We start from the raw sequence: 24,135 nt of genomic DNA, 5'->3' as shown, positions 1-24,135 counted from the left end.
CACACACACACACACACACACACACACACACACTCACAAACACACACACACACCCACACTCACTCACACTCACACTCACTCACAAACACACACTCACATCCACACTCACAAACACACAAGTAACCAGAACAAAAATAATAACTCACCAGGAGTACACCTTTCGCGCTTCAGGATCCTCTTCAGCTTTAGACACAAATGCCTGTTTGGGTGTTCAAGACAGTATTTCACGAATAGTCGTTCCGTTTTCTTGCAAAGCCGCGTTTGTGTCCAGCCGTTATGGGTCCCATGTTCTTCGGACTGAGGTTTGTAAAGAATTTGTCATTGTCATTGTCTCTCTCTCTCTCTCTCTCTCTCTCTCTCTCTCTCTCTCTCTCTCTCTCTCTCTCTCTCTCTCTCTCTCTCTCTCTCTCTCTCTCTCTCTCTCTCTCTCTCTCTCTCTCTCTCTCTCTCTATCTCTCTTGACAGAAAATACTATGTTCATCACCATCGCAATTATTTTCAGTGCCATCGATTCAGTTTATGGAAACAGCTAACGTAGACACACAGAAAGAAAAATTCATCGGTAAAATGGGTTTCGTGGTTTTTAGACACACCTACGTCATGCTTCTAGCTATACCAGTGTTTTGGGCAAAGACTGGTTTGTAAAAAAAGCACCTGTTTGCTTATGCCACTACCCTCGTCACCCAAAGTCACCGAGACAAACGTCATTATAGAAACAAAAATTGCGCTCGCTAATTACCCTCGATGAATCTTTAAAACTAACACGTCACGCCACACTTTCAGAGTGACGTTTCTTTGCTTTGACGTAATAGATTGCACGAGGTTTTAGAAGAGATCGAGGTTCCAAAACAAGCGTCTTCAATTTAGCTGCCTCGACTGCAAGACATTTTCAGTAAAATACACGTAAGTACAGTATGTAGGATAAACAGAATAGTATGGATTGCTGTGTCGTACCAGATTTACACTCGTTGCTTTTTCAAATAGTGAACAGCTCGCTTTCGATCGCTCGCAGTTCAATATTTTAAAAAACAACTCGTGTAAATCTGGTACGACAGAGCAAGCCATGTAGTATTCTCTATTTAGTCAAGCTGTCGAACTCACAGAATGAAACTGAACGCAATGCTTTTTTCACCAAGACCACATACTCGTAGTTTCGTCAGTCCACCGCTCGTGGCAAAGGCAGTGAAATCGACAAGCCATGCAGAATAGTGCGGTAGTGGTCGCGCTGAGCAGGATAACACGCTTTTCTGCATGTCTATTCGTTTTAGCTTACTGAGTTTGTTTTTAATCCAAACATATCATATTTGGAATCAGGGACCGACAAGGAATAAAATGAAATTGTTTTTAAATCGATTTCGGAAAATTAATTTTAATCATAATTTTTATATTTTTGTATTTTCAGAGCTTGTTTGTAATCCAAATATAACATATGTATATGTTTGTGGAAACAGAAAATGACGAAGAATAAGATGAAATTGTTTTTTGAACGTTTAATAAAAAATAAAAATTTAATTACAAGTTTCCGATTTTTAATGACCAAACTCATTCATTAGTTTTTAAGCCACCAAGCTGAAATGCAATACCAAAGTCCGGACTGTGTCGAAGATTGCTTTGCCAAAATTTCAATCAATTTGATTGAAAAATGAGGGTGTGACAGTGCCGCCTCAACTTTTACAAAAAGCCGGATATGACGTCATCAAAGGTATTTATCAAAAACATTGAAAAAAATGTCCGGGGATATCATTCCCAGGACCTCTCATGTCAAATTTCATAAAGATCGGTCCAGTAGTTTAGTCTGAATCGCTCTACACACACACACGCACAGACAGACGCACACACACACAGACACACATACACCACGACCCTCGTCTCGATTCCCCCTCTATGTTAAAACATTTAGTCAAAACTTGACTAAATGTAAAAAGAAACGTAATAATGGGACACAACACTTCGTAATTAATAACCAGTAATAAATCAAACTGGATTTAAAACTGAATAATAATAATCACAATTGTGTTAACAGTACGGTTTTTTATTTTTATTTTGTTTTGTTTTGTTTTCAATTAAAAAAAAATGTTAAAAAAATATTCAGAAGAGTGAGACACCACGATTTTTAGAAACCATCAATATGATATTACATTTGAGCTACATGTATCTGACTCTGCAAGTGTATCTGAAACAGATAGATTGCTATCCTTCCAACGACACGAATAAAAACAACCAAAAGTTAGGTTCATGGAGCGTTTAATCATAGACATAACGAAACACTTCGATCTGTTACTGCAACACGGTGGCCTAGTGGTAAGGCGTCCGCCCAGTGAGCGGGAGGTCGTGGGTTCGAACCCCGGCCGGGTCATACCTAAGCCGTCGCGATATAACCTTGAATGGTTGAAAACGACGTTAAACACCAAATAAAGAAAGAAAGTCAAGACTTTAAAATTGGCAATCTAGTGGCTGCTCCGCCTGGCGTCTGGCATTATGGGGTTAGTGCTAGGACTGGTTGGTCCGGTGTCAGAATAATGTGACTGGGTGTGCTGCAACTTCTGTCTTGTGTGTGGCGCACGTTAAATGTCAAAGCAGCACCGCCCTGATATCACCCTTCGTGGTGGACTGGGCGTTAAACAAACAAACAAACTTCGATCTGTCAACCTTTAGACGAGCACAATGCACAACAACCAAATAAAGTTGACCGGATAAACGCTTTACTTCGGCTTTTGTTTTTTAGGAGATATCATTATTAGTATTTGTCTGTTGTGTATTATTTCGCTCAACTATAAGATCGGTAGATAGATCAAAGTTTCGATGTACGTTTACTGGAGAAACAAACAATGGGGACCATGGTTATTCAACTAACTGTGTTCAACATAATGCGATGAAAAATATAAGACAGAATTTGTTTGGTCCATATGCTCAATTAAAAGGCACGGCGCTGTTAAAAAAACAAGAACAACTCAGAATGACGAAAATGAAACCATGTGTTAGTCATGTATGTCAATGAATTGCAGCTCCATCGGAGAGAAGTCAAGCTAGTTCCATTTTACGCTCATGCTCATGCGAGTAATAAATGGGCTAACTTAAAATGTGGCTTGCTTGTGCCAGGCAGAATAGCGTACACCACCCACTGGCCCCAAGCGTTCCAAGCACGTTTTACCACATCCTTTTGTTAGTTAATTTTCTTCAAAAATGCAGGCATTCCCACTCTCTTTTTAGTCAGAATGAATCGTGCACTTTTCCAAAATATATTCATTCTAAGGCAGTTTTAGGCACATTTGTGTTACATTTACACAAAACTCAGCAGTGAGAAGTAATACATATGAGTGTGGATGTGCTTCATTGAAGTCACTGTCTGCGATTAGATTGTCTGCTACGCGTTTCAGTTCCAGGCGTGGTGTATCTCTTTTTGGTACGTTGACGGGTTATAAGCCTACTGAGCACGTAAACGTAGGCTACATGTCTTGGCTAAACGTAAAAGTCCTCATGTGTGTGTGTTTGAACTGGCATGTGTTCTCGGGCGAATGCATTTTTGAGAACACATGTTCTCGCGTGTATACCTCTGAGGCCCCCGTCGCACAGCTCTACGTCCTTACGAACACAATGCCGATCACTCCGATCTGAACAAGTTATCAAATCGGGGCATATCGCGTCAAAATCCAGCACAAGGCACATTTTTGTTTCTGTACTGCGCCACGACGCGGCTACGCTTGTTTTGTGCAGTTCAAAATAAGCGTAGGGAGAGCACGCAGATTCCCGACTTAGCAGTTTGCATCCCGACCAAACCATGCACGCTCGTGGAGATCCTCCCACGTTTGGCCCACGATTAGCCACGCTCTCGGACACTTTTCCATCGTAGAAGAAGCGGCGTCTATGTGTGACTGGGGTTTTACATATGGTCACTTCACTCACCATCATCTGACAACACACTTGTCCTGCGGTGCCGCAGGAAAGGCTGGTGTTGACTGTTCCTCCTGAAGCAGTACAGGTATCCGAGTCTCCGCACATCACTCCCGGTTCTGATTCTGGACATGCCTTTGGAATGTGATAGAAACAATCATGTTAACCTCTGTTATGTACTCACAGAGATTGCTTACAATAAGCATTATATGCTTGAGTTAGTCATCTTAAAAGCCATGTATTGTTTTTTTGCCATGATAACAATTGGATACAGTTTTGTTTAAACCGATAGAAACAATATAATATTATTCCATTGATCAAAATAATCTAGTTAGGGGGAATCATTGATGCTTAATTTTTGCCTTGTCTGATAAAGTACGGTTTAAGTATTCATGCCTGAGAATCTTCACCTAGTGCTTTATCAACGCGGTTGACTCTCTCTCTCTCTCTCTCTCTCTCTCTCTCTCTCTCTCTCTCTCTCTCTCTCTCTCTCTCTCTCTCTCTCTCTCTCTCTATCTCTCTCTCTCTCTCTCTCTCTCCCTCTCTCTCTTGACAAAAAATACTATGAACATCACCATCGCAATTATTTTCAGTGCCATCGATTCAGTTTATGGAAACAGCTAACGTAGACACACAGAAAGGAAAATTCATCTGTAAAATGGGTTTCGTGGTTTTTAGACACACCCACGTCGTGCTTCTAGCTATACCAGTGTTTTGGGCAAAGACTGGTTTGTAAAAAAAGCACCTGTTTGCTTATGCCACTACCCTCGTAAATAAAGAATTTGTCATTGTCATTGTCTCTCTCTCTCTCTCTCTCTCTCTCTCTCTCTCTCTCTCTCTCTCTCTCTCTCTCTCTCTCTCTCTCTCTCTCTCTCTCTCTCTCTCTCTCTCTCTCTCTCTCTCTCTCTCTCTCTCTCTCTCTCTCTCTCTCTATCTCTCTTGACAGAAAATACTATGTTCATCACCATCGCAATTATTTTCAGTGCCATCGATTCAGTTTATGGAAACAGCTAACGTAGACACACAGAAAGAAAAATTCATCGGTAAAATGGGTTTCGTGGTTTTTAGACACACCTACGTCATGCTTCTAGCTATACCAGTGTTTTGGGCAAAGACTGGTTTGTAACGGGGTCAAACGAATAAAACGGCAAGTAATGTGATTGGTATTAGAGAAAAGATGTACTTTCTTTTGCTTTGATTTTCTGTGTGTGTGTGTTTTTTGTGTGGTTTTTGTTGTTGCTTTTTTGCTTCTGCTTCTTCATTTATTTGTGTAGCGCGCGCGCGCGCGTGTGTGTGTGTGTGTGTGTGTGTGTGTGTGTGTGTGTGTGTGTGTGTGTGTGTGTGTGTGTGTGTGTGTGTGTGTGTGTGTGTGTGTGTGTGTGTGTGTGTATGACTAAGTGCCAAAAGGTGCTCACAGAACAGAAGACGACTTTGTTTTACAATAAAAATGTTTCTAACAAGAAATTCCTCCGAGATAGGAAAAACACCCCCATCCTTACCATTCTCACTGCCACCAACTGAGAAGGCACTGCTAACAAGTGTGGTTAAAATAAGTTGATTGAGTGGACAAAGAGACAGGCGGAGAAAAAGACAAATCAATATAACTCTTTCTGTAACACCTACTGACCGCATTTTTTGTAAAAACCGTCTCATCTATATAATATAAAACATGCTCAGCACGTGTGGATTAAATAGAGCCGAATACCCGGCTTGAGTGGCGCACTGTACGCCGGCTTCGAACCATGGACCCGTCAAGCTTAGGTCCCTTCCAGACTCGTGGAATGCATGGGAACAGCACGAACATGATTCAGGGGCCATAATGCCATTCCTGATCATATCATGTCGAGTCCCATACTTGTCGTTAAAAATTAATATTAAAAGTCCTACGGTTTTGAGCCATTAAGGACTTGAGTGTTTGTCCGCTTTCAAAAAGAGAAAAGAAAGAAACAAAAAATAAGGAGAGGAGGGCAGGGGGTGGGGTTGAGTTAATAATGCTCTGTGGAATCTGTTAAAATGAAAAGTAGTTAAGATGTTTCTTGGTAAGAATTATAAGCCTATACTTGTCGACGACGCCCTAGGTACCACATCACAAACAGAACTGTGCAATACACAGGTGTTTTCTACAGACACACTCAAACACACACACACACACAGAGAAGCCGTATATATATATATCTATATCTATTGTATAAATATATAGAGATAGATGAGAGTGTATTTTTCGCGTGGCTATAAATTGATTCGACCTTTGCGCTTTTACAGTGAGGACAACTTACGGGTCCAAGGAAAGCGTTCTGGACACTGCGATGACCTTCTAAAAATAGCCGGTAACAGAACGCCGGGAATATCCGAAAAACCAAAATCCACCAATAACTCCCTAACCGTGTGTTTGACTGGTCCCAATTTTTGTAAGGACCGTCTCAGGAATGTATAAAACCTGTTCACCAAGTTTGGTGACGATCGGTCCGTTCATTCTTGAGATCTACTTGCGAACACAAACAAACACACAAACAAACAAAAACATCGAGTGAAACCTATACACACCCCTATACCGGGGGTGTAAAAACGTGTGTCTGCTGAAAATTGGTGTGTGTGTGGATGAATGGGCGAAGAGATAGTGGACATACTTTCGTGTGTCTGACTTGAACGGTTTTGAAGTTATCTTTGTTTAAAGTCAAAAATAACGCCAAAAGCGGTCATCTGAAAACGGACATCGTGATACCTCGTGTTTTGAATATGCCACAGAAAAATAACAAGAAGCACAAATGAATTGCATTTAGTTTGATTGAATGCCTGAAACATCGCTTTACAGACGAGACCAAACGTCAAATCTAAATCTCGAGAGAATTTTTTTTTTCGATAACCGAATTTTAAGGTGTCGCACGCAAGATGTGTCGTCATCACGGCATACATTTTTCAATCGCAGATATTTACTAAATTTCTTTTTCAAAAACTCTGGAATTGATGTCGACACGTCAAGCGATAACGGTGTATCAAACTGCTGTCTTTCAAGTAATCCAGCAAAGACTGCAGAACTTTTGAACAGCATTTTTGAAAACGATTTGAAAATTTCGTCATATCTTGCGTGCGACAAAATGTTCGGTAATTAACGGTTATTTTCTTTTAAAAACAAAATGTACATGTACAAAGATCTACTTCATCTACGGAACCACGTGACACATTCTGTGTTCAAAATTTGTGAAGAAATCACGAACCACGAATGCGCTATCAAGTGTTGAAATTATGTCGTCAACATCTTTTCAGATCTTGCGTGCGACACCATCTTGCGTTCAACATAAAATGTCACTACCTTATCGAGTTTAATGGGTAAAAATAACTATTTGTTGTCTTAGTTTAATCTTCTTAATTAAAAGCGTAATAAAACCGAACTTCCAAGATGAATTTTAATTGAGATTAGCGAAAGAGCGGGCACGCAAGTCGACCTTAAAGTAAAAGAATGATAACACGAGCGTTTGTCGTGTTGTCTTGCGTGCAACACATTGTCCAAAAAGGAAAATGTATATTTTTCTCGGACGTTTTTTAAGTTGAAACCTTGAAACTTCACACACATTTGGGGTTTAATCGCCCCCATGCATGGTAAAAGTCTTGTTGACCCTTGTCAGATTTCAAGGTCACGGCTGGGTCACATGTGGTTCAGAAAACGGATGAAACATATTTTTTCAGAGATTTTTGAAGCTGGAACCTTCAAACTTCAAACAACGCTTTTGCTTAATGATTGTTCAACATGGAGAATTCAAGGTTGATCCTTGAGAAATGTGAAGGTCATAGCAGGGCCTCGTGTGGGTAAAAAAAAAAGGAAATTGTATTGAACTTCAATTTATATAAAACCAAAGTCTGGTTGATCTGTTTTAAGATTTAAGGTCAAATCTGTTATTTAAGGTCAAATCAAATAGAAATTTGTTGATGCTTACATCTTTAAAACTTCCAACAGGTTTGAGGTTTGACAACTTCTGGACTTTGAAATCTGGTATGGTTGATCCTGGTAATATTAATTGGTCAAAACATCAAGATCAACAATTATAAAATAAGCACTTTCACCAATGTCAAGTGAGCAATAGCAGCAAACGTGAGTCTTATAAAGATTATCACTTTTTGTGTGACCTCAACTTGACCCCTCTGAATGCTCTCAATCATGGAAATTGACCACACTTTGATTATAACCAAACAACATCAAAACTTTGGAATGTGTGAAGTTTCAAAGGTGTTGCTTAAAAGGCGTTCGTGAAAATGACAATTGTATGTGTCTGACTTCAATGCGACCCCGCTGCGACCTTGACGTTTGATTTTATCAACCAGACTTTCATCATGTGTGAATGACTTCAAACACTATAAAACTAGTTGAAGAAATTGACAATTTTTCAAAGTTTAAGCCAGATGGCACTGCTGTGACCTTGAAATTTGACAAACATTAACCAGGCGGTCACCTTTTTTAGAAAATATCCTTAAATGATTTATTCGTAGACGTGAGCATAATATATATTTTAAAGTTCGTATTGGTATTTGGGTAAATGAACAGAGCAGCTAAGGCCAAACAATAGTATATGTTAGTTTAGCGCTAGCTAGGGTAACCTGGCCGACCCTATTTTTTCCCCGCGTACCCTAAAACTCTGTAGTATTTCTCACCACAACAACAAAATCATACCGAGACTAAAATCAACATTTAAAACAATTAGCGACCTGCCGACCCTATTTTTTTTGGTGGTCATATGTTACCCTAAACCGACATAAATTTTGTGTGTGTTTGTGTGTGTGAGTGTGTGCGCGCGCGCGTGTGTCTGTGTGCATGCGTGCGTGCGAGCGTGTGTATGCGTGTGCGTGTGTGTGTGTGTGTGTGTGTCTGTGCGTGCGTGCGCTCGTGTGTATGTGTGTGTATGTGTGTGCGCGCGCGTGTGTGTAATTTTTTTTACGTCAGTTTCTTCGTAACCACACACAGACTCACCCGTCGACAACACACGTATCCCTGTGTTGGGCAGCTCAGACTGGAGTCCACAGTTGCCCCCGCACCAATACAAGAGTAAGCTGATGTCACACACGACACCCCTTCGTCTGTTGTTGGGCAAGTCTAAAATAGAGTGTTCATTTTCCTCCGAAGCATGGCAAGGCAAGGCAATATTTATTTCCAAAACAACTAGGGTTACATAAATTTGAAAGAAAATTTACAATACAAACTACAAACAAGTCGCGTAAAGTGAAATAACAACATTTATCCTACATACGTGAGTGAGACACCCGTGAGATAATAATCGTTTAAATCACACGTGTGTATATCATGTAAATGAGGTCATGTCAAGCAAGTCTGGCAGGGACCTGTTTTTCCACTGCTTATGATGCCAAAGTCACCGAGACAAACGTCATTATAGAAACAAAAATTGCGCTCGCTAATTACCCTCGATGAATCTTTAAAACTAACACGTCACGCCACACTTTCAGAGTGACGTTTCTTTGCTTTGACGTAATAGATTGCACGAGGTTTTAGAAGAGATCGAGGTTCCAAAACAAGCGTCTTCAATTTAGCTGCCTCGACTGCAAGACATTTTCAGTAAAATACACGTAAGTACAGTATGTAGGATAAACAGAATAGTATGGATTGCTGTGTCGTACCAGATTTACACTCGTTGCTTTTTCAAATAGTGAACAGCTCGCTTTCGATCGCTCGCAGTTCAATATTTTAAAAAACAACTCGTGTAAATCTGGTACGACAGAGCAAGCCATGTAGTATTCTCTATTTAGTCAAGCTGTCGAACTCACAGAATGAAACTGAACGCAATGCTTTTTTCACCAAGACCACATACTCGTAGTTTCGTCAGTCCACCGCTCGTGGCAAAGGCAGTGAAATCGACAAGCCATGCAGAATAGTGCGGTAGTGGTCGCGCTGAGCAGGATAACACGCTTTTCTGCATGTCTATTCGTTTTAGCTTACTGAGTTTGTTTTTAATCCAAACATATCATATTTGGAATCAGGGACCGACAAGGAATAAGATGAAATTGTTTTTAAATCGATTTCGGAAAATTAATTTTAATCATAATTTTTATATTTTTGTATTTTCAGAGCTTGTTTGTAATCCAAATATAACATATGTATATGTTTGTGGAATCAGAAAATGACGAAGAATAAGATAAAATTGTTTTTTGAACGTTTAATAAAAAATAAAAATTTAATTACAAGTTTCCGATTTTTAATGACCAAACTCATTCATTAGTTTTTAAGCCACCAAGCTGAAATGCAATACCAAAGTCCGGCCTGTGTTGAAGATTGCTTTGCCAAAATTTCAATCAATTTGATTGAAAAATGAGGGTGTGACAGTGCCGCCTCAACTTTTACAAAAAGCCGGATATGACGTCATCAAAGGTATTTATCAAAAACATTGAAAAAAATGTCCGGGGATATCATTCCCAGGACCTCTCATGTCAAATTTCATAAAGATCGGTCCAGTAGTTTAATCTGAATCGCTCTACACACACACACGCACAGACAGACGCACACACACACACACAGACACACATACACCACGACCCTCGTCTCGATTCCCCCTCTATGTTAAAACATTTAGTCAAAACTTGACTAAATGTAAAAAAAAATAATAATAATGGGACACAACACTTCGTAATTAATAACCAGTAATAAATCAAACTGGATTTAAAACTGAATAATAATAATCACAATTGTGTTAACAGTACGGTTTTTTTATTTTTATTTTGTTTTGTTTTGTTTTCAATTAAAAAAAATGTTAAAAAAATATTCAGAAGAGTGAGACACCACGATTTTTAGAAACCATCAATATGATATTACATTTGAGCTACATGTATCTGACTCTGCAAGTGTATCTGAAACAGATAGATTGCTATCCTTCCAACGACACGAATAAAAACAACCAAAAGTTAGGTTCATGGAGCGTTTAATCATAGACATAACGAAACACTTCGATCTGTTACTGCAACACGGTGGCCTAGTGGTAAGGCGTCCGCCCAGTGAGCGGGAGGTCGTGGGTTCGAACCCCGGCCGGGTCATACCTAAGCCGTCGCGATATAACCTTGAATGGTTGAAAACGACGTTAAACACCAAATAAAGAAAGAAAGTCAAGACTTTAAAATTGGCAATCTAGTGGCTGCTCCGCCTGGCGTCTGGCATTATGGGGTTAGTGCTAGGACTGGTTGGTCCGGTGTCAGAATAATGTGACTGGGTGTGCTGCAACTTCTGTCTTGTGTGTGGCGCACGTTAAATGTCAAAGCAGCACCGCCCTGATATCACCCTTCGTGGTGGACTGGGCGTTAAACAAACAAACAAACTTCGATCTGTCAACCTTTAGACGAGCACAATGCACAACAACCAAATAAAGTTGACCGGATAAACGCTTTACTTCGGCTTTTGTTTTTTAGGAGATATCATTATTAGTATTTGTCTGTTGTGTATTATTTCGCTCAACTATAAGATCGGTAGATAGATCAAAGTTTCGATGTACGTTTACTGGAGAAACAAACAATGGGGACCATGGTTATTCAACTAACTGTGTTCAACATAATGCGATGAAAAATATAAGACAGAATTTGTTTGGTCCATATGCTCAATTAAAAGGCACGGCGCTGTTAAAAAAACAAGAACAACTCAGAATGACGAAAATGAAACCATGTGTTAGTCATGTATGTCAATGAATTGCAGCTCCATCGGAGAGAAGTCAAGCTAGTTCCATTTTACGCTCATGCTCATGCGAGTAATAAATGGGCTAACTTAAAATGTGGCTTGCTTGTGCCAGGCAGAATAGCGTACACCACCCACTGGCCCCAAGCGTTCCAAGCACGTTTTACCACATCCTTTTGTTAGTTAATTTTCTTCAAAAATGCAGGCATTCCCACTCTCTTTTTAGTCAGAGTGAATCGTGCACTTTTCCAAAATATATTCATTCTAAGGCAGTTTTAGGCACATTTGTGTTACATTTACACAAAACTCAGCAGTGAGAAGTAATACATATGAGTGTGGATGTGCTTCATTGAAGTCACTGTCTGCGATTAGATTGTCTGCTACGCGTTTCAGTTCCAGGCGTGGTGTATCTCTTTTTGGTACGTTGACGGGTTATAAGCCTACTGAGCACGTAAACGTAGGCTACATGTCTTGGTTAAACGTAAAAGTCCTCATGTGTGTGTGTTTGAACTGGCATGTGTTCTCGGGCGAATGCATTTTTGAGAACACATGTTCTCGCGTGTATACCTCTGAGGCCCCCGTCGCACAGCTCTACGTCCTTACGAACACAATGCCGATCACTCCGATCTGAACAAGTTATCAAATCGGGGCATATCGCGTCAAAATCCAGCACAAGGCACATTTTTGTTTCTGTACTGCGCCACGACGCGGCTACGCTTGTTTTGTGCAGTTCAAAATAAGCGTAGGGAGAGCACGCAGATTCCCGACTTAGCAGTTTGCATCCCGACCAAACCATGCACGCTCATGGAGATCCTCCCACGTTTGGCCCACGATTAGCCACGCTCTCGGACACTTTTCCATCGTAGAAGAAGCGGCGTCTATGTGTGACTGGGGTTTTACATACATGGTCACTTCACTCACCATCATCTGACAACACACTTGTCCTGCGGTGCCGCAGGAAAGGCTGGTATTGACTGTTCCTCCTGAAGCAGTACAGGTATCCGAGTCTCCGCACATCACTCCCGGTTCTGATTCTGGACATGCCTTTGGAATGTGATAGAAACAATCATGTTAACCTCTGTTATGTACTCACAGAGATTGCTTACAATAAGCATTATATGCTTGAGTTAGTCATCTTAAAAGCCATGTATTGGTTTTTTGCCATGATAACAATTGGATACAGTTTTGTTTAAACCGATAGAAACAATATAATATTATTCCATTGATCAAAATAATCTAGTTAGGGGGAATCATTGATGCTTAATTTTTGCCTTGTCTGATAAAGTACGGTTTAAGTATTCATGTCTGAGAATCTTCACCTAGTGCTTTATCAACGCGGTTAACTCTCACTCTCTCTCTCTCTCTCTCTCTCTCTCTCTCTCTCTCTCTCTCTCTCTCTCTCTCTCTCTCTCTCTCTCTCTCTCTCTCTCTCTCTCTCTCTCTCTCTCTCTCTCTCTCTCCCTCTCTCTCTTGACAAAAAATACTATGAACATCACCATCGCAATTATTTTCAGTGCCATCGATTCAGTTTATGGAAACAGCTAACGTAGACACACAGAAAGGAAAATTCATCTGTAAAATGGGTTTCGTGGTTTTTAGACACACCTACGTCGTGCTTCTAGCTATACCAGTGTTTTGGGCAAAGACTGGTTTGTAAAAAAAGCACCTGTTTGCTTATGCCACTACCCTCGTAAATAAAGAATTTGTCATTGTCATTCTCTCTCTCTCTCTCTCTCTCTCTCTCTCTCTCTCTCTCTCTCTCTCTCTCTCTCTCTCTCTCTCTCTCTCTCTCTCTCTCTCTCTCTCTCTCTCTCTCTCTCTCTCTCTCTCTCTCTCTCTCTCTCTCTCTCTCTCTCTCTCTCTTGACAGAAAATACTATGTTCATCACCATCGCAATTATTTTCAGTGCCATCGATTCAGTTTATGGAAACAGCTAACGTAGACACACAGAAAGAAAAATTCATCTGTAAAATGGGTTTCGTGGTTTTTAGACACACCTACGTCATGCTTCTAGCTATACCAGTGTTTTGGGCAAAGACTGGTTTGTAACGGGGTCAAACGAATAAAACGGCAAGTAATGTGATTGGTATTAGAGAAAAGATGTACTTTCTTTTGCTTTGATTTTCTGTGTGTTTGTGGGTTTTTTTTGTGGTTTTTGTTGTTGCTTTTTTGCTTCTGCTTTTTCATTTATTTGTGTAGCGCGCGCGCGCGCGCGCGTGTGTGTGTGTGTGTGTGTGTGTGTGTGTGTGTGTGTGTGTATATATATATGTGATTTTCTTTGTGTGTGTGCCTGTATGTGTGTGTGTGTGTGTGTGTGTGTAAGCGGGGTGCGCGTGCGTGTGCCTGTGTGTGTGTGTGTGCGCGTGCGTGTGGCTGTGTGTGCGTGTGTGTAAGGGTGCGCGTGCGTGTACCTGTGTGTGTGTGTGTGTTTTGTTTGTGTGTGTGTGTGCGTGCGTGCGTACATGCGTGCGTGCATGCAAGCGTGCGTGCGTGGATGTATGCGTACGTGCATGTATATGCGTGCCTAGTGTGTTTGTGTGAGCGTGCGTGCTTGTGTGCGTGCGTCGATTACCCGACGACAGCATACATCCCCACTCGCCGTGCAGGCGAAACCAGTATCGGCCGTAACTCCTGAACCGGCAACGCATTCTCCAGGTGTTTCGCAAGACACTCCTGAATCTGATTCGGGACACTCCTGAAACATTTTAAACGAATAGAAAGAAAGAAATTAGAAACTGAAAAATACAGAAATGATTGAATGAATAAATAAATTAATTGATAAATTTAACCAAACAAATTCTGAACAGAGAATCCTACCCATTGCATCAGACTATTGAGACATCAGTTGTCTTACTTTGTCATCGTGATCTTTCTTACTGGCTGGCCTGTATGGCAAAAAACGAAACAAAAAGAAAAATTGCCAGGAATTAAATGATTTATTCGTAGACGTGAGCATAATATATATTTTAAAGTTCATATTGGTATTTGGGTAAATGAACAGAGAAGCTAAGGCCAAACAATAGTATATGTTAGTTTAGCGCTAGCTAGGGTAACCTGGCCGACCCTATTTTTTTCCCGCGTACCCTAAAACTCTGTAGTATTTCTCACCACAACAACAAAATCATACCGAGACTAAAATCAACATTTAAAACAATTAGCGACCTGCCGACCCTATTATTTTTGGTGGTCATATGTTACCCTAAACCGACATAAATTTTGTTTGGCCTAAAGCAAATAAGTAGTTCTGACAATTTGTGTGTGTGGTCAGGAACAAAGCAAAAACGTGCTCAAGCCTGTGTGAATAAGTGCATGCGTCTATAACACTACCAATCGATAATAAGAATCACAGACAACAGACGAACTTCGGAAATAACTCTGTTGGGTTTGTATGGGATGTAAAAAATTACATACTTTTGCTTTTTTGGTGAGGCAAGCTTTAAACACGTATTCGTTGTCCACGTGTTTCAGACACACCTGTCTCTATGGACTGGTGTACATGTATAATGTCACTTGGGAAACATTGACCCACTAAAAGTGAGAATACGTTCTCTTTCGCAACCCATGAAAACCCGACAAACAACAACAGGAGAGCATCAATATATTTCTTTGATAGTTCTCCGAACATCGTCTATGGAGGCATGCACGCTATTCTTGTACGTGCAGGCATATACTACATGTTCATATTTCTGCAGAACTAAAACCCGACAGTGGAATATATAGACACTGTAACTCACGCTTTTTGGGTCCCATCTCAGTGTTCAAACAGCATAGTGAGGGTTGGCTTAATCTGATGATTATTTCAGGTTTGTTTGTACAGTTTAAACAACAACAGGAGAGCATCGATATATTTCTTTGATAGTTGTAGTTCCATTTAAGAGTAAGTGAGAGTTAAGCAGAATCAATATCCCGGCACATGAGATAATAACATGCATTGAAATGTACAAGCAACTTTCATCCTAACAAAATAATACTAGTTCTTTTTGTAAATAAGTAACCACAACAAGATGTGTTCAGAGGAAACGGGTTCCAGACACCGTAAATATCAACATATTTTCCTGTCTATATGTTACTTACCCTGCGGCAACACACTTGGCCCTCTCCAGTACTGCAGGCGAAACCGGAATCCACCGTCACTCCCGAACCCGTACAATTATCTGCGGATTCGCAAGTTACGCCTTCGTCACTGGTTGGACACTCGTCCATGCCGGTATCGGCAAGGCAACACTTCTCATGCCGTCCGCACAATCCCGGAACGACGTCACCTTCGTCGCAGTCTGTTCTGCACATCTGTTCTGACTCTTCGGAAGCTGTGCTCATCCTGCAGGCTAAAAACATGATTAACGTCAATTTCTGAGATTATGTCGGTTGCCTGCTTTGTTTTTGGCCTCTGTATATATTTGGTTGATTGGTTCTTTGGCTCGTCTGTTCGTAATTCCTTTGTTTTTCTGTATTGTTTTGTGTGCATCAAATAAACTAATAAGAAGCTATGCGTGTTTGAGATTATTTTTCATTTCGGTATACCAACCACGCAGTACCGGGAGAGAATACGAATGTTGAGAGAGAGGCAAACGGAAAGACAGCGAGAAAAAGATAGAAAGACAAACAGACAGACACAGAGAGACACACAAAGATAGAGAAAGACACACACAAATACTCCAAAACAAACACGGAATGAGAAAAACACAGAGAGACAGAGACAGACACACGAGCACGTGACCGGGGGCGGGGGGGGGGGGTGGGGGGTGGAGAGAGATGTAAAGGCAAAGATAAAAGGAGAGGACACATTTTTTATGTGGTTCAAGTTTCTTTTTTTTCAGCAACTTCCTTGTCTGAGACACTTCCAAAATATTCTACGACAAAAACCAAACATACACAGGCAAACAAAAGTAACTAGAAACCAGACTGGAAAACTAATAACAATGATGTTGCCAAATGTATTAACCTATAAAGAGATAAAAGAGAAAGGATTTTACCTTCTCAAAGGACAGGACATAGGTTAGACTGGAAAACTAATAACAATGATGTTGCCAAATGTATTAACCTATAAAGAGATAAAAGAGAAAGGATTTTACCTTCTCAAAGGACAGGACATAGGTTAGACTGGAAAAGGGCTTAAGATAAGACATACTTAAGTTTTCCGGACAAGAACAGATTCTGTAGAATACAAACATATGCTTTTCTTTTCAAAAAATGATGTCGCCCAGGACAATATCCGCTGTTAATAATGGTTGAATGCGGAAGTGGGAAACTACATACCTATTTAAATGAAGCATCTTATAATTCGAATATTGCAAATAGCGACATAATCGAATACATCACTTTCTGGTGACAATGTAAGAACAAGAATTATTAGTTACGGAGATAACTATCCATCTGCCTTTCTCTTGTTGGATAACGGATTTAAGAGGAGTGGCGAGGTAGGGGGTCAGTGCTCAACGACAACAAGACCCAAAACAAGTCGCGTAAGGCGAAATACAACATTTAGTCAAGTAGCTGTCGAACTCACAGAATGAAACTGAACGCAATGCAACGCAGCAAGACCTCGTAGCATCGTCAGTCCACCGCTCATGGCAAAGGCAGTGAAATTGACAAGAAGAGCGGGGTAGTAGTTGCGCTGAGAAGGATAGCACGCTTTTCTGTACCTCTTTTCGTTTTAACTTTCTGAGCGTGTTTTCAATCCAAACATATCATATCTATATGTTTTTGGAATCAGGAACCGACAAGGAATAAGATGAAAGGGTTTTTAAATTGATTTCGAAAATGTAATTTTGATCATAATTTTTATATTTTTAATTTTCAGAGCTTGTTTTTAATCCAAATATAACATATTTATATGTTTTTGAAATCAGAAAATAATGGAGAATAAGAAGAACGTAAATTTGGATCGTTTTATAAAAAAATTTTTTTTTACAATTTTCAGATTTTTAATGACCAAAGTCATTAATTAATTTTTAAGCCACCAAGCTGAAATGCAATACCGAAGTCCGGGCTTCGTCGGAGATTACTTGACCAAAATTTCAACCAATTTGGTTGAAAAATGAGAGCGTGACAGTGCCGCCTCAACTTTCACGAAAAGCCGGATATGACGTCATCAAAGACATTTATCAACAAAAATGAAAAACACGTCTGAGGATATCGTACCCAGAAACTCTCATGTCAAATTTCATAAAGATTGGTCCAGTAGTTTAGTCTGAATAGCTCTACACACACAGACAGACAGACAGACAGACAGACAGACACACAGACACACATACACCACGACCCTCGTCTCGATTCCCCCCTCTATGTTAAAACATTTAGTCAAAACTTGACTAAATGTAATGAACATAACAAAAGTACCGAAGGGACAAGACTAAACAACAAATAATGGCCAAAATGTCTAAAAAGCACACACACACACACACACACACACACACACACACACACACACACACACACATACACATACGCACACACATACACACACACATACACACTCAAAAAACAAAAACTCTCTCATACACACACACACACTAACACACACACACACACACACACATACCGCGGCCCACACACACACACACACAAACACAGAGACACACACACACACACACACACACACGCGCACACACACACACACACACTTACAAACACACACTCACACCCACACTCACTCACACTCACACTCACTCACAAACACACACTCACAACCACACTCACACACACACAAGTAACCAGAACAAAAATAATAACTCACCAGGAGTACACCTTCCGCGCTTCAGGATCCTCTGCAGCACTAGACAAAAATGCCTGTTTGGGTTTTCAAGACAGGATCTCACGAATTGTCGTTCCGTTTTCTTGCAAAGCTGCTTTTGTGTCCAGCCGTTATGGGTCCCATGTTCTTCGGACTGAGGTTTGTACCAAAGACCATCGATGATCACAACCAGGTTGAGTATTGTGAAACAGACGACGATGGTGTATTGAAGTAAAGCCATATCGGGTTGAGTCCTTTTGACCGAGAAGACGTGGAGTACAGGGTGAGTTTGTTGTGCAAAATGCATGATCATACCGCAAGAAAAATAAGAATAAGAAGAAAGAAGATGAAAACTATCAATAACAAGTCGCGTAAGGCGAAATTACTACATTTAGTCAAGCTGTGGGGCTCACAGAATGAAACTGAACACTGCATTTTTTCACAATGACCGTAGTCCGCCGCTTGTGCAATACGGAGTGAAACTGATGATCCTGTTCAGCGCGGTAGTGGTTTCGCTGTGCTGCATAGCACGCTTTTCTGTACCTCTCTTCGTTTTAACTTTCTGAGCGTGTTTTTAATCCAAACATATCATATCTATATGTTTTTGGAATCAGGAACCGACAAGGAATAAGATGAAATTGTTTTTAAATCGATTTCGGAAATTTAATTTTGATCATAATTTTTATTTTCACAGCTTGTTTTTAATCCAAATATAACATATTTATATGTTTTTGGAATCAGGAAATGATGTAGAATAAGATGAACGTAAATTGGGATCGTTTTATATAAAAAAAAATTATTACAATTTTCAGATTTGTAATGACCAAAGTCATAAATTAATTTTTAAGCCACCAAGCTGAAATGCACTACCGAAGTCCGGCCTTCGTCGAAGGTTGCTTTACAAAAATGTAAATCAATTTGATTGAAAAATGAGGGTGTGACAGTGCCACCTCAACTTTTACAAAAAGCCGGATTTGACGTCATCAAAGGTATTTATCGGAGAAAAAAAAAACGTCCGGGGATATCATTCCCAGGAACTCTCATGTCAAATTTCATAAAGATTGGTCCAGTAGTTTGGTCTGAATCGCTCTACACACACACACACACGCACAGACAGACACATACATACGAACAGACACACACAGACACACACACACACACAGATACACACACAGACACACACACACACACACACATACACCACGACCCTCGTCTCGATTCCCCCTCTATGTTAAAACATTTAGTCAAAACTTGACTAAATGTAACAACATAAACATAAACATAAACAGCATAAATAACAACAAGAGTAAGAAAAAGGAATAAAAAGTGTGTGTGTGTGTGTGTGTGTGTGTGTGTGTGTGTGTGTGTGTGTGTGTGTGTGTGTGTGTGTGTGTGTGTGTGTGTGTGTGTGTGTGTGTGTGTGTGTGTGTGTTTTCAACAAATGTTCAATTAATAGTTGGTTTGTGTTTTTCATACTGCTAGTTACCACACAACCAATCACAAAGCCTTCAGTACAAACCTCCGCTGGCTTGTTGTTTTCACTTGGTGGTAATGTAAATGTCATGACTATGACAAACAGAAATCCTAAACAGATAGACTACCAACAAAACGTTTTGATTTGTCAATAATAAACGTTCCAATAAACGACCATTCTTGTTTTATGTCAAACAGAATTAAAACATTATTTAAACCAAACATCCAGCAACACACGTACACACATGCGCACACGCTAATACCTCACATCTAATGTATTGTGCTTACCTGTAACAGTTTCACAATGTCTCAATGGAAGAGAGCAAGACGGATGCTGAGTTTGGCAATCGATTCGGTCCGACAGTGCGTTTTATACTATCTCCTATTTCGGGATTGGTTTAATATCCGGGCCTCTGAACCGATGATTATTAAGATGCCGGGGGAATAAGTTCACGTGTCCGAATTTGAGTCGGAGGTGGGGGGTGGGGGTGGAGAACGAGCTTTGTATGTCACATCACGTGCTCTGAAATAGTTATATAGTGATTCTAGGCTTAGAGTGCATTACGCTAAGCCGTCGCGATATAACCTTGAATGGTTGAAAACGACGTTAAACACCAAATAAAGAAAGAAAGAAAGAAAGAAAGATTACGCTAAGTAGCACCTACACGGCACACCTGTATACTGATCCGAAAAAGTCACAGTGTCACCCGGTATTTGTCCAATTACATATATTTAGAAGAGGTAAGTAATCTGTTTTTCAGTAATGAGGCCCTTCGCAAAGTACACGTTCAGCAAAATCCCCTCAAAAACTTACACAAGATAATCAACCCCTTCGAGAGCAACTCCGCCTGGATGCACCCTAAAGGTCTTTCAGCCGGTCCCAAGCCCGGATAAAGGAGGAGGGTTGGGCGTGGGGTTAGCAACTCTACCCCGCCAAAAAACCAACTTGCTACAGAAACCGCAACAAAAAAGTTGTTGCGGCCCTATGCTCCACAGGGAGTCTACAGGAATAAGTCAAGTCAAGTCAGGGGCGGAGCAGTTAAGCCCGAAGGGGGGGGGGGGGGGGGGTTGTTACAACCTGGAATCCAGGTCTGAAGCTAAAGCATTTTAAAGTTAGTAATAAAAAATGGCAATTTATCTTCACTGGTATCTGCTCCCGACATCATATATACTAGCGGAAAAAAAATTAGGGACGGGCCACTGATTTCCCCGCTGACTTTCATTTGTTTAAAACACCCTGTTCTTTCGTCAGCAAAATCAAATGGCTGTCGCATGCTACACACCAATGGGTAGGTTATGCTGTGTTAGCAGGAAAACTACACGGGAATCCCGGGCGCAGAGCTGCAGCACGTGACTAAAATAGCAAAATCGCCAAAAAGTAGGCTGTTGTTTGGCGTGCGCACGGGTAGAATAAGGCAGGTAACATGGCAAAATTGTTGTGCACATGCAAGGACAATCCTTCGAGTGTGAATTGTGATCACGAACTCGGCTTTATAAGCCGCCGATTTTCTGCGAGCTGCCATCTCCTCACCATGCCTGCCAGACGGAAGCTGACAACATTCAACCGAGGAAGAGCAATTGCCTGGCTCCACGACGGCGTATCCAAGTGCGAAGTGGCCAGGCAACTTGGGATATCGCATTCAGTCATTGTAAGGCTGAATCAACGGTTCCAGACGACAAACAATGTCGAGGAGAGGCCCAGGTCGGGTCGCCCCAAAAAGACTACTCCTAGGGAAGATCGTTTCATCCAACGGCAGGCGCTGCAGCACCGGGCCACCACCTGCAAGGTCATCAGATGGCAGTTATGTATGTATGATGCTATGTGCCAGTGATGTATGAATGCTATTTACTTTTGTTTTATCACACAGCAAGCTGCTTTCCTCGTGTATTTTTTATGTTCATTCATGTATTGTACACTTGGCAATAAATTATCTATCTATCTATCTTACGGGAGGCCACTAACATCAACGTTAGTGAGAGGACCATCGGCAACCGCCTGCATGACGCCCGGCTGCGGAGTCGTCGTCCTGCTGTGCGTCCCCTGCTGACACAGGCTCATCGCCGGGCTCGTCTGGCCTGGAGTCGCCGCCACTTGAGATGGACGCGCCGGGACTGGGCTCAGGTCCTATTCAGTGACGAGTCCAGGTTCAACCTGTACCATTCTGACGGCCGGCGCAAGGTCTGGAGGCGTGAGGGCGAGTGTTATGAAGACGACACAGTGCATGAGAGGGTGGCCTTCTGCGGGGGCTCTGTCATGGTTTGGGGGGGCTTCAGCCTTCATCAACGCACCCCCCTGTACCATGTGGTCGGGAATCTCACTGGTCAACGCTACAGGGACGAAATTCTCGCCCCTATTGTCTTGCCGACCCTGCAGCAGATTGGCCCAAACGCCGTGTTTCAGGATGACAATGCTACTCCTCACAGGGCCAGGCTTGTCAACGACTACATCCAGCAAACCGGGGTCGTCAGGATGGATTTCCCTGCCTGTTCGCCAGACATTAACCCCATAGAGCATGTATGGGACGAACTGAACAGGCAGGTGAGGGCCAACCACCAGCCTCCCAGAAACCTGCAGCAGCTGCTGCAGATGCTCCAACAGGAGTGGCAGGCCATTCCACAGGCCTTTTTCACGAAGCTTATGAACTCTATGCGGTCAAGGTGTGGTGAACTTGAGCGCAAACGTGGCGGACACACCCATTATTGACCTCATGAAAGACTTGTTATGTTTATTTGTGACCCCTCTGCTGTTTGTGGACATGAATAACCGAATCGGCTCGATGAAATAAACCCAAATTTTGCAGTTGCGTTGCACATTGAATGAAGTAAACGTGTTCCAAATTTCCGTACGATATGTTCATTCGTTCTTTTGCTGTGATTGCGTGTGTGAACCGTCCTTAACTTTTTTCCGCTAGTATAGTATGGTTAGAAGGAAGACATGTCGCATTGGATTGGCAGTTAAAACTGTACAAAAATAGTACTGATTAAACAATTACATATTCCCCCGGCTTTACAGCCAGAAACAAGAACAACATTCACAGACATATTTTTTTTTTTTTTACAGCCGAGGGGGGGGGGGGGGGTTCTGGAACCCCTGTAACCACCCCCCTAATCCGCCCCTGCCACCGCCTGTCAACAGGTCTTCAAAAGGCTGTTCAAACTACGCCGCAAGTGCTACCCGTTTGTGTTCTGATCAAAGTAGGTCACCCAAAGGGGGCGTTGACACGGGTTACGCCAAATGACTCCACAATCGTACCCCCTTGGGCATATTACCGCACTTTTGAGCTTATACCTACAATAGTAGCCGTCCACCACAACAAAATAGCTCGACCCTGACCATTGGGTAATAGCCCCACTGAAGCGAAACCGATTATGATTACTTCCAAAGTCCGGGTAGAGTGACATCACTTCGTACAACTCCGGGCAGAACTTTCGAAAACATCCGGGATAACTCGGCTAGACGGCGGTTACAACATTCTTACGAGGAACAAGGGGTGGCAACCCAACATGTTGACGGTTGAAAGTGTTTGTGGACCAATTCTAACAAGAAGAAAGGCTTACTGATTACCGAGATTCCCGTGTGAACATGTACCTTCGCAGTCAGTTTTTCGCCCGTTCTAGATGACTTGTGATAAACAACTATGCATCCGACTGCGATACAAGGACAGCAGGAGAAACATAAATACGAGTTGAACAATGAGAATCAGAGTGTAATTTTTACCTGGGCAGTTGTTAAAGTTACCTACAGCAGATTGGCCCATGCAAAAATAATGCGTACACAAACGCACTTTTTGACACGAGAATACCTTGAACAAAAACAGAGAAGCATTTACATATCCGGCTTTTTGTAAAGGTTGAGGCGGCACTGTCACACCCTCATTTTTCAATCAAATTGGTTGAAATTTTGGCCAAGCAAACTTCGACAAAGGCCGGACTTCGGTATTGCATTTCAGCGTGGTGGCTTAAAAATTAATTAATGACTTTGGTCATTAACAATCTGAACATTGTAAACAAATTAATTTTTTTATAAAACGATCCAAATTTACGTTCATCTTATTCTTCATCATTTTCTGATTCCAAAAACATATAAATATGTTATATTTGGATTAAAAACAAGCTCTGAAAATTAAAAATATAAAAAATATGATCAAAATTAAATGTTCGAAATCAATTTAAAAACACGTTCATCTTATTTCTTGTCGGTTCCTGATTCCAAAAACATATAGGTATGATATGTTTGGATTAAAAACACGCTCAGAAAGTTAAAACGAAGAGAGGTACAGAAAAGCGTGCTATCCTTCTCAGCGCAACTACTGCCCCGCTCTTCTTGTCAATTTCACTGCCTTTGCCACGAGCGGTGGACTGACGATGCTACGAGTATACG

The 24,135-nt window shown here is 41.3% G+C and overlaps 2 protein-coding genes and 1 long non-coding RNA gene across 3 annotated transcripts in view; 1 reads left to right on the top strand and 2 right to left on the bottom strand.

The window, feature by feature from the left end:
* Window positions 1-20,126, bottom strand: part of LOC138965489 (multiple epidermal growth factor-like domains protein 10) — a 49,765-nt gene extending 29,639 nt beyond the window's left edge. Inside the window, exons 1-8 of the mRNA XM_070337668.1 lie at window positions 20,043-20,126; window positions 18,285-18,535; window positions 15,623-15,873; window positions 14,121-14,243; window positions 12,470-12,592; window positions 8,852-8,974; window positions 3,904-4,026; window positions 147-297 (exon numbers count right to left, since the gene is read on the bottom strand). Of these exons, the coding sequence (XP_070193769.1) occupies window positions 147-297; window positions 3,904-4,026; window positions 8,852-8,974; window positions 12,470-12,592; window positions 14,121-14,243; window positions 15,623-15,873; window positions 18,285-18,522 (1,132 nt within the window). The 5' untranslated portion in view covers window positions 18,523-18,535; window positions 20,043-20,126. The remainder of the gene's footprint in view (window positions 1-146; window positions 298-3,903; window positions 4,027-8,851; window positions 8,975-12,469; window positions 12,593-14,120; window positions 14,244-15,622; window positions 15,874-18,284; window positions 18,536-20,042) is intronic.
* LOC138965619 (uncharacterized) overlaps window positions 1-24,135 on the bottom strand; it is a 498,821-nt gene that overhangs the window by 306,348 nt on the left and 168,338 nt on the right. The gene's annotated exons all lie outside the window — the stretch shown is intronic.
* The window catches only part of LOC138965511 (uncharacterized), a 422,657-nt gene that overhangs the window by 336,798 nt on the left and 61,724 nt on the right, over window positions 1-24,135 (top strand). The window lies entirely within an intron of this gene.

Source organism: Littorina saxatilis, linkage group LG1 (genome assembly GCF_037325665.1).
Source record: "Littorina saxatilis isolate snail1 linkage group LG1, US_GU_Lsax_2.0, whole genome shotgun sequence".
Classification (NCBI taxonomy): Eukaryota; Metazoa; Mollusca; class Gastropoda; order Littorinimorpha; family Littorinidae; genus Littorina; species Littorina saxatilis.
Note: the sequence above shows the minus strand (reverse complement) of the source record. Positions and strands in the feature narration are given on the sequence as shown.